The sequence below is a fragment of the Rhamphochromis longiceps genome, linkage group LG12 (assembly GCF_057381845.1).
Source record: "Rhamphochromis longiceps isolate RC_006_pf linkage group LG12, R_longiceps_female_GT1.1, whole genome shotgun sequence".
In the NCBI taxonomy this organism is placed as follows: domain Eukaryota; kingdom Metazoa; phylum Chordata; class Actinopteri; order Cichliformes; family Cichlidae; genus Rhamphochromis; species Rhamphochromis longiceps.
In genome coordinates this window covers 8,425,314-8,436,291 of record NC_140568.1, presented here as the reverse complement: position 1 = coordinate 8,436,291, position 10,978 = coordinate 8,425,314, and the positions used below count along the sequence as shown (strand labels likewise).

General features: G+C 41.8%; 1 protein-coding gene across 1 annotated transcript in view; it reads left to right on the top strand.

Annotated features, from left to right (window-relative positions):
• The first annotated feature begins 3,517 nt into the window (after window positions 1-3,517).
• The window catches only part of LOC146656832 (nuclear receptor ROR-beta-like), a 21,541-nt gene continuing 14,080 nt past the window's right edge, over window positions 3,518-10,978 (top strand). The window contains exon 1 of the mRNA XM_085424605.1: window positions 3,518-3,861. Coding sequence (XP_085280731.1) covers window positions 3,855-3,861 — 7 coding nt within the window. The 5' untranslated portion in view covers window positions 3,518-3,854. The remainder of the gene's footprint in view (window positions 3,862-10,978) is intronic.

The window sequence follows — 10,978 nt, the reverse complement described above, 5'->3', positions numbered from 1 at the left end:
CTGCTGCTAAGGGCTCCGTGAGGCTGAACTTAAGCGACGTTCTGTGTTAGTTTACCATGTTAGCCCACCAACAGCCTGAACCATGAAATAATTGCCATAAAATTCACATTTTTTTAAACTGGAGTATTAATTGAACCTTCTGACAAATACATTTAAAAAATAAATTAAATATCAATTGGCATATATGAAACAAAATAAAATACATAAGTGGGTTAGGGTAACAAATCACACTGATGTCTCTCAAACTAATGTATAAAATATGATACTCTTGGCATTACAGAGCTAATATTTGCTAATTAGCACTAAACACAGCTGAGGCTGATGGCAGTGCTATTTGTTTCGAGGGTATCTCTGCTGTAACGACTGATTGAGGCATAATGCCAGCTTTACTTTGAGGTTATTTCATTGTAGTCCATCTAATAACTATTGAAATATATCTCTAAAAACCACAAATCCTAGCAGAGAAGGATGGCAGTGACAAGCTGAGACATTAAAAGTATAAAAACAACTGGGTGCAAGTATGAAAGGATAATGACAGACACGATCATCTCAAAACAGATCCACAATCAATCAACCAAGCAGTTCGACCTGACATCCTTCAAGGCAGGAGGACCATAGATGGGTGAACAGACAGACAGAGATGTAGCAACGGGATCTTGCAGCCAACAGAACCAGACAGCGAAACATAAATGGCAGAAGGACCCGAGATCCCATCTCAGAGGAGAGTGCTTCTTTCTCCAAGTTCGGCCCTTAGGCATGGCCCGGTCTGCTCCCTTCCTCCCTCTTTACCACCATATGGGCAGAGCAGCCATTATATCTAATCAAATGCAACCTTTATGTTCTTGTTCACAATTTCTCGCCCGGCAGACGACGTAGTTTATGTTCATGTTTAAAGTCATTTTTCTGCTATCTCTGTGGCTTTGGGAGGACAGTGAATGGTTGGCAATGAGGGGTAATCCTTCTTAATGGAGTCCCCAGCCCTCAGATGGATTCAAGTCCACACAGCACACAGATCACATAAAGACACATTTTATTGCATTGACAAAATGGGGAGAAACCTTTATTGTATTCTTAACACACACCCCACCCCCCTCAATCGTTTTTTGAACCCTCCTCTCCCCCGCCCCGTCTATCTTTCTCTATCTCGTCTTGCCCTCATCTCGTTCTCCTGTCTGCTTGTCTTCTAGAGTGTTTCACCCTGACCAGTCTGCGATTTTATCATGCTTGCTTTGGTCATTACATCACAATTATGGAGCTGTTGGTACGGGAGAAATAAGAGATGGAAAAAAAAGAAGAATGGAAAAAAGCGACAGATGAAATGTAGGTCAGTGGAGATGTGCTTGGGGCAGTTTCTCTCTCTGTGTGTCTCTCCCAGGGCTAGAGCTAAAGAGGCTAAAAGAGACCAGGGGTGAAAGTGCCTCTCTCTCTCTCACACACACACACACACCTGCCTCCGTTCCATCTTGCACACACTGACAGTAACAGCGTTACCTTTTAGAAAACCACTCTGATGGCAGATGCCTATGACTGAGTGTGATGCTAACTGTGACTGACAAGGGTGGCTCTTTTCAGCATTGAGTGGAAAGACACTCACTTCTTTATTATCTTGTCGTTTTGGGTTGTTGGGGTTTTTTTTTTGAAGTTTTATTTCATTTATTCACATTTTGTTAATATTTTACGAAGCACAGCACCAGAGGTCACCATGAGTCAGTCCAGGGTCAAAGATTAGCTTTGGGAGGGTGGGGGGCAGGTTTTTCCTCTATGAGTTTGAGAGTGTGCTGAGGTTGTAAATCAGCTGGCAAACACTGAAACATAAAAAAGGAGACAGATGGCTTAATTATCCCTTCATAGTTGGAAATTCACCAGGAAAGATCATATGTTACCTTAAATGACTTTATAACAAGTTTTTAGAAGCATTATCTCATGTCCTACTAACACTCTTTCACCCTTTTTACTGTGTTAAAGCTTTGCCATCTGACGACAAAGCAACTGACACCGGTGTTTTGTAAGTGTATAAAGCACTGGCTACAATGGCTTTACAAACCAGTCAATCACCTGCTTGATATATTTATTTAATCCATCATTGTGATACTCAAGTTTTGATTGTCGTGACTGGGTCGTGAACTTTTGAATTTTCCCTCAAAGTAAAATCCTGCTGGTTAAAAAAACATCTTAAATTGTAAGTTTGCATATTAAAAATAATCCTGCAAAATTAGTTAACGCAGTTATCAACATGATTAGAAATTCAGAGCACCTGGCTGAAATTTTGATCACACACGCGGACATTTTAATACCTTGCAGCATACACCTGCTTAGTCAACACACAGTGTAGCGATGGTCACAGAACACAGACCTTCTCTTTCATTGTCCAGTTCAGCATTTCAGTGATTCTCTGAGGAAGGACAGCACCCCACCCTGAAAATCATCCCCGAGACACCTGAGATGCCTACTGTGATTTGAGCTGCACTTCTTTTGTTGTATAAGCTATTTTCACCTTTCTATGAGTACCCTGGAGAGAAGCAAAATGTTTTATCGTCGTTTTAAACACAATTACCTTCAATATAACTGATATAAGAATCGTAGCTGTGTTATTTAGTGCAATCACTATGATTCAGTGTGAACATCTGCAGAGGTTGAAGTGACAAAGTATCCTGCTGGGTGCAGTGATCCATGCACATGTGCAAAAACTGTTAAAGTTTCAACAATTCAATAAATTAAAAAAAGGAAAAAGAAAAGCTTCCATTCAATAGTTCAATAAGGACAGTGTGTGTGTGTGTGTGTGTGTGTGTGTGTGTGTGTGTGTGTGTGTGTGTGTGTGTGTGTGTGTGTGTTCATATTTAGAAATTCTTTTAAACATTTTTAAAGGAATTTGTTTTTGAGAATTTGGTTTAAACTTAAGTGCAATCATGTGTTTCTTTATTGTTTGTCATTATCAGGCAAATGCATATCTCTCATTTAGTAGCAAATTGTACTTCTTTTTTTTTAAACCAGATTTAATGTTTTTTTAAACGTTTGCTTTGCACGCCAAAAGTAACCTTTATTCATGAAATCTACTCTGCAGCCATATGAAAGATTCTGCAGAATTATAAAGCCTTGACTTGTAATTACTTTAGTCAACCGATAATGAGAAAGTGTTAGTGTGTTAGTGTGTGTTTCTATGGATTTTATTAAATCAGTAAAAACGAAATAGCACCAGTGGATCTATTCTTGCTGGGCAGAATGTTAGATCTCTATAAATACGAGACCAGATCAAAGACTAACTGTTTATGTGTATAGATGAAAAGTGCCTAAGTCATATAAGATTGTTGTAATTGGAAGGTGAGGTTAAAAACTTCGCGGAGACTGCCTGTGTCTCGCACTAAGAGTGGGTTCGGGCTGTGCATGTGTGTGCGCGTGTTTGTGTGTGCAGGTTCCAGGCTGCAGGCTGAGAAGGAGAGAGTGGGAGGAGCGGAAAGTGCTCCAGTCCAATCCGGGCCGCCGGGTAAAGCTCTCCTATACGCTCTTCCCTCCCTCAGCCCCCAGAAAATAGTGAAACCCTCCCATAGAGGTGAGAGCGCAGATATCATGAGAAAAGCGGCCACACAACCAGAGCGCACAGACCGACGCACCAACCGACCTCAGCCCGCCTCCCTGCGCCCCGCTCTGGGATGCTTTTAGCGCAGAGACGCTTCCACTCAGGGCAGCCAGTGGACGTCGACGCACACCATCTACACTCCTTTCGTTGTTGTTTTTAACCGAGGATCTTTCACCACCACCACCACCCGTAGCCCCTTCTTTTATTTTAAGTGTTTGTTTCTTCATGACTGCTGCTTTGGGAAGCGAGCCTCAGCACCAGCTCCAGCAACACCGACACGATGCGAGGTAAGACCATCCCACTGTGCTCGCACTTTCTCCCACTTAACACACAGTCACACGCGGCACGGCGAGCTTTTATCACTCATTTAGCTTTGAAAGTTTATTCTGGGAGGTTTAGGCGAAAATCTGAATTTGTCTCTTTTTTTCAATGTTAAGCTTAAGGCAGTGTGTTTGGGGTTCTCTGCAATCTCGTCAGCCACCTTAAGTAGTCTGTAAAGTTTATTTGGATCCCTCTCCGTGTGTGTTTTGACTCAGGAGCGTGTGTGTGGAACAGGCGCGCGTTCCTGCAAATTTTACTGGAGTCTGGGATTGGAAATTAAAAGTGCCGCATTATATTTAGCTTAATCATTTGAGCTCCACTCCACACCGGCGGAAATTGCGGATAGGGTGGTAGATCGGATTAGATTAGCCCATGTGCAGAAGAAAAAAGGGAGAAAAAAAACTTTATTCCGTTATGTTCTGATGGTAAACTTTATTGAATGCTTCAGGGATGTGCACTTTCAAGCGCTCCACTAACCCATTTTCCCGACTCTCTGCGCCGCGCTGAGAATGTTGAAATTCATTATCAATGCCGTCCTCTGGACGCTCACGCGCACGCAATAAGCAAGACCTGTCTCGCGCACGGTGATACACAGGGACACTCGCGCACAGGTCATTTTGCCCTTAGCCTTTTGCTCGACGTTTAAATTCCGTTAACAGCAGAAAATGCGCGTTTTTCGTTTCTCCTTCATGACTATTTGCAGTTCATTAAAAGTCCAGCGCGAAGGCTTTAATATTTAACCTTATTATTATCAGCTTAGTGTTTTGGAATTCGCTTTATTTACTCTCGACGTTGTGCAATTACCGCTGGCGCTAAAGTTGCAACACTCGTTCAGCTGGATGATTTGAACTCTAATTTATAAGCCAATCTGTTTTAACTGGCCGGACCGCTTCTTACTGGCCTCAGAAATAAGTTAATTCGTTTATGAGGTGGCCTTTATGATGCCTGAATGTTCCTATATTGGAGGTGAGAAATTATTGGAAAATTTTGATCCAAGGGTACAAAGTCGCCTTCAAAGTAAAGGCATGTCACAGAAATCCACGGCCTGTGATTTGTCAAATTATAGCTTATAGCTTTTAGCTTAAAAATAAAATACTCGTTACGTTTCTTTACACGGAACAATATTGTTATCATATACATATACTGTATGCATGTTCGGTCAGAATAATTATTAAGCAAACTTGCGTTACCGTTATTTTAACCTGCTTATTAGTTATGACGATAAACAACAATACACTGTAATCGGATTATTTTATTGCAGTTATTACTTAGAGAAAAAAGGTCAAACATCAATCTATTCATGTGTCCATGTCATGTAAAGATGTAAAGCTATCTGCTGCCTCAGCTCCAGGCCATCAAACCTTAGGCAAGAAAAAAAAAGAAAAAACAGGAGGCCAAACATCTTTTCCTCTTACTCTCTTTCTGCAATCCCATGGCAAACTCCTCTGTCACACACCTTGTATTTTATCCACATTTTAATGGGCCTTGCGACTACTCTCGTGCATGGGAGGCTTTGGAGGGGTATACCAAAAGCTCCTGCTTTCACTTAATAGCCATGGTTGGCAGAAGAGGCCCCTGAAGCGTCTCTCTCACCCCTTTTTTACCATGTCTATCTCTCTCTTTCTCCCTCGCTCTCCATCTTCCTCTCTCCCTCTGCACGCCCCAAAGGGTTTTGTCAGATAGAATTAAATCAGTGTGGGCCGTGCGGCCCCCACTCCCAACCTGTGTGTGCGCGCGTCTGTGTGTGTGGAGTCTCGGCTGCCCTTGCACAGAAACGTGCTCACAACCACAAGGTTTTAAAAAAATAGAGGCCCCTCATGAGCCGTGGTAATTATCATTTAACAATAGCCACAGCTCCTGAAGCCCTGACCGAAGATGTGATGTCACGCCATCGCCCGGCCTGGAAAAGCCAGAGAAACAACATATAATATAATCATAAGAGGCCTTTTCTGCTTCTCTGAAAACGAAGCTGGCTCAGTGCTGTGTAGGATGTTGTAAACAGGCTCATTATCTCTGTATTTTCAACAGCAATGTGGTGAAGCTCTGCTGTAAGAGGTGTTCCGTTAAAACCCATCAAATGACATTAGAAACAGTGGCAAGTGGCCATATATATGTGTTTAAGTGGCAACAGAGTTTTAGTTTTTACGTCTCTATAATAAGACAATAAATGAAATATAATTAAGTAATTATGCCCTATTTATTTGGATGAATCGTTTTAGTTATTGTAAATGAATGTTTGATTTTTTAAAGTAATTTTTTGCAGAAATTAGTTTAACCTAAAGAATGTCTGAGCTAATCAACAGCAACCTCCTACCAAATCATTTATTAATGCCATAATCAATAAGAGATCAGAGCCCTTCTGTGAGATTAGCATATGCGTGCTTGGAAACATACACAGCATCACACAAGCATGAACTGACATGTATTCTGCAAGTGAGTAGCTTCCTGTGTTACTCAGTGATCCCCACAGTCTACATTATCCCGTGGATGTGTATCCTTTTTATTACTGTTATAAGCCTAAGAGCTTCCAAATGCACCCGGGTCAGGCAGGTCCACAAGTTCAGCGATGGAGGGAGCAACAGTGGAGGAGGGGCTCGCAGGGCCACTTCTCCTCTGTTAGCAGTATGCGCCAATCACCATCTCTCATTCTCCTAACACTGTGGGATAAGATGGGATGACAGGAAGTGGAAGAGTATGAGAGCACAAAGTAATAAGATAATGGCAGGAGATCCAGAATAATGTGTGGGTGGGAGTGGGGGGGGGGGGGGGGGGGGGGGGTCATTAAAAATATTTATCTCAAATCTACAAGAATTAATGGTCATTTCCATTTCTGGCATTATTTATGTTACCTTGAAAGGCAGCATGTGCACACATTAAAAATCCGAAAGCTCTGAAAACGCACACTGACACAAACAGCTGCAGTACTACGCATGACGGCCTCATGCCAATAGAATTAGTCCCATCCTGCTTTGCTTTAGAGACTCGTTTGCGAATTGATTTGTCCAGTTCGAAAGCATCCCGGGATCAATTTTTAGTCAAAGACAATGGAAGTTGTCTGTTTAGATAAATCCGTGGCACACAACTGAAATGGCTTTAGTTTACACTGGAGTCTAAACATCTCTCTTTTCTTTTTTTTTTTTCTTTTTTCATGTTTGTTCCTATAATTTCTTTTTTTTTTTATAACAGTAGAAACTATTAAAGAAGCACCTCCACCATTTAGTGCTTGTTGGCTGTCTGTGTTCAGTGTTTACTGTTGTTTTTCTCCTGAGCACAAACAAGCGGAAGGCCGATGTACAAGCACATGGATGACAACACAGGAAGACTCATGTGAATACATAGAAATGATGCAGAATAATAAACACAGATGTTCACAGCTACACTGTGATTACATTTAACTGCCAGTATTTGTATCATGTGCCATTAAGGGGGATAAAGTAAAGGTTAAAGATCAGTGGCGCTGAGTTGTGCCTGTGTTTCACTTTCAGTACCAACTATGAGTAACAACATGCAAAATATAAGTTGCCATTATTCGTACTGATTTAGAAACTGAGCCCAAAACTTAATTTACACCAAATCACTGCTTTCCATTGTCGCCATGAAACCTCTTTTTGTGCACCCGGTCTGGGTGAATCTTTGCTTTGCACTGTTATCACTGCATGTGTGGTCTGTTGTCCAGCTCGGTGTTGTTGATTGTGTTGTTTATTGTGTGTTTGTGCTGAGTAATGGTCTAGTGTTATGTAAGAAGAGAGGAGAGATTACCCCAAGCTCATGCAGGCCACACTGTTAATCCCTCAACACAGCCCCACTGACTGAAACGGGTACCGGCACCAGAGTGTTGTTGCGACACACACACTTACACACTCATTTTGCATTCAAGACTCACCGTCTACTCTTCACCTAGTGTGTCTTACCTGACCTTTAGATTTTTTTTCAAGCCATCTACTTAAAACATTCCACCATGCTTTGTGCGTGCGTGTGCTGCCTGGATAGCACTTCTGCGGTCCCACTGAGCCACTATCATAGCCTGTGTTTGTTTTGCATGCGCTCAGCATGCACCCAGTGTTGGTTTTATCCCTCCGCGGCCGTCTAGGGGAGCCTAGGCGAACTGTTTTTCCTCCTCAGTCAATTCTCCCTCTTTCTTAAATCTTTCCACACACAAAGCGTGGGCTACACGGCACGCTTCAGTTTGTGTCTCCACTTTATCTTAGCCGGGAGGGATTTCTGCCTGAACCACTCCTAAACTCTAAATCTGCCTTGAAGTCATAGAGTCCTCTGACAGCTCCTTCTGTTTTGTCAGTTTTACTCATCCATGAAGGCAGCGTGTCTCAGTGGACGCACAATGATATTCAATATTCACATTTTCCTCTGATTTACACTGAAGTAAAAACCGGGGGAAGAGGGTGACTGCGCTTATTAAACACAGAAAGCGAGTAAAATATGACAAAGATATCATTGGAGGGGTTCCTTTTATAGGAAAAATATGCTCACATCAAAAGTGAGAATTATCATATCATAACAAATCAGGTTCTGGGGAGAGGGACATCGAGTGCACCGACTGATAGTCCAAAGTCAGTGAGCATTGCGCACACACTTTTACAGTAAATTCTGATTTCTGCTACTCTAGAACAATGTAGAGATTTGGTCATTTATTCAAGTTTAGTCACTTTATGAGTCAGTTCATTTCGTTTTTAGGAGGTTTCCTTTTTTCTATCTGCTTAAAGACCATGAATCAAGCTAAGAATCTATATGGCGAATACACAGAAAACGAAAGGCGAGACAAACAGAATGAGAGAAGGGAGACTATGAGCAAGTGAATGAGTGAGATAAGAAAAAAAGAGGGCAAGTATGAGAGAGAGAGAGACTTAAGAGTTATATAATAGTGCAAGTGTGGACGTTTGTGTGCGTTTGCCTAAGCAAGTTAGTGTGTGCTTGTATGAAATGGTGAGTTAGGGTGCAAAACTAAATTTTCTTGCATGCATACTGGTGCAAATGCACACAGATACAAGCTATCCTGTTCTCATAGCACTTGCACATTCTAGCTGCCTGAAGCAATGAATAACATGCAGTACCTGTTATAGAGGTATCCAAAGTCCACGCTTGCTAACCACCTATCAGACTTCAGCTAACATTCAAAGCAGATTAGTCCATAAACTAAAGGTGTGTGTCAGCTTACCCTCTACGCTACGCATAATCATATACGTATATGATTTGATTATGCACAGCACTGATTACTTGGAAGTGCTGCAAGGCCCTTACTTTTAAGAGGTTTTGCACAAAAAGTGGACTCTGGCTCTCCAGAGTTATAGACAAGATGTGAAGATGACAGAGGAAGTGGCACATTATATCCCTATACTGTGAAGGTGTTCTCTGCAGAAAGCTGCAATAAGCCTATAATATGACTTAGCCTACTGCGGCATCTTTTCTTAATGACAAAGATTAGCCTGTTTTAGTGCTTGTAATCTTATTGAAGGGACTCTTATTAGGTCTGCCTTTCTTCCCTCTCTCTATCTCTATCTCTCAGTTACTGTGTCCAAGTCATGAGATACTTCTCTTAACTCTGTGCGTGAGAGTACTCACATATGTGTGTGTGTGTCCACAGCACTTGCTGTTGATGTGAGGGATCTTGCCATTCACAAAGAGAATGCAATTCTGAAACCAAGACGGCTGCCGCTGTTGCTGCTTTTGCTCACTTAACTCAGATTTAATGTTCATAACGCATTCTGTTAAATCATCCCGCTAGAGACAAAGAGAGAGAGAGAGAGAGAAAGAGAGCAGGTAAAGAGCAGAGCAGGCTGGGTCGAGCCGAGCTGAGTTGTGTGATAGTCTTTGTGATCAATTTGCCTCTATGAGAGATGCCCCTGGGGCCACTTTGGGGAGAACCTTGTTAGGCTGAGTTAAATTGTTGCCCGAGGCGAGCTATTAGCGGCCATCCCTGGGAGAGGACACACACACATATAGGCACACATGTGCATGCTCACACACTCACTTAAACAGAAGCACTGAAACACAAGTACATTGAAACCTTTTTAGTACACGCGTAAACTCAAAGGGAACTCGTTCATATGCTCGTGTTCACACTCGAGCTGACAGCCTGTTTCACTACCAGGGGTTTCATGAACTCACAAGCAGCAGGGCAAGAATCTCTAACTCAACACTTTGGCTCTCTGGTCTTGAAAGGTGTTATGCAAAAAGAGAGAAAGAAAAAAAAAGCAGCAAGTAATAGCTGGAGGTATCACTGCAACATTTAAATTGAAAAAAAGGACATTTTGGTTGAATGCTTTGGGAAATGTTGAGCAGAAACCAGAGTGGTCCTTTAAGAAAGCATTTATTTTTTGTTTGATCATTATTATTAATAAGATAATGGTTAAACAGTTTTAAATCACATCGTCTCTCTTTACATAATGTCAGGTATTTTTATTTTAGCTTGTGGAAGAACGTCTTACCATGTACACCCTTCTTTTAAGGGTCAGATTATTTAATGAAGTTAAAAATCATATTTTCTAGAATAGCAGAGACTTTATATTAAAGGCATATGCTTAAATAAAAGCTGTTAGCTTCTGTTCACCCCTACTCAACAGTAGGACGAATATGTGTATGCAGTTATTAAAGCTGTATTAAAGCTGTACAAGTGTATCAGATGCAGAAGTAAGCCTTGTTAACTGAATTTAAAACAGTCCCACAGACGGGTTTTCCATCCTCTTCTCCGTACTCTAATTGTTAGCTAGTCACATTAAGTGCTCCCCTTCTCGTCAATGCTTTAAAGTCCATTCAGCTTCTCTCATCTTGACACTGCCGTTTCCCTGATTTTATCTGCTCGTCAACTGATTATCACTAGAAAGGATGCGACTCTGACAAAACTGCGGGAAAATTTTTCTCTGCCTTATGTAAGAAGTGAGAGCAATTTCTGCCCATCTCTCCATGGATGTCCCTCTCTTTCCATTTCTCTCTTACACTGTGATAGCCACCTTTTCTCTCCCTTCCCCCTCAGTCAGACACACACACACACACACACACACACACACACACACACACACACACACACACACACACACACACACACACACACTGTCATCTACAATTAGA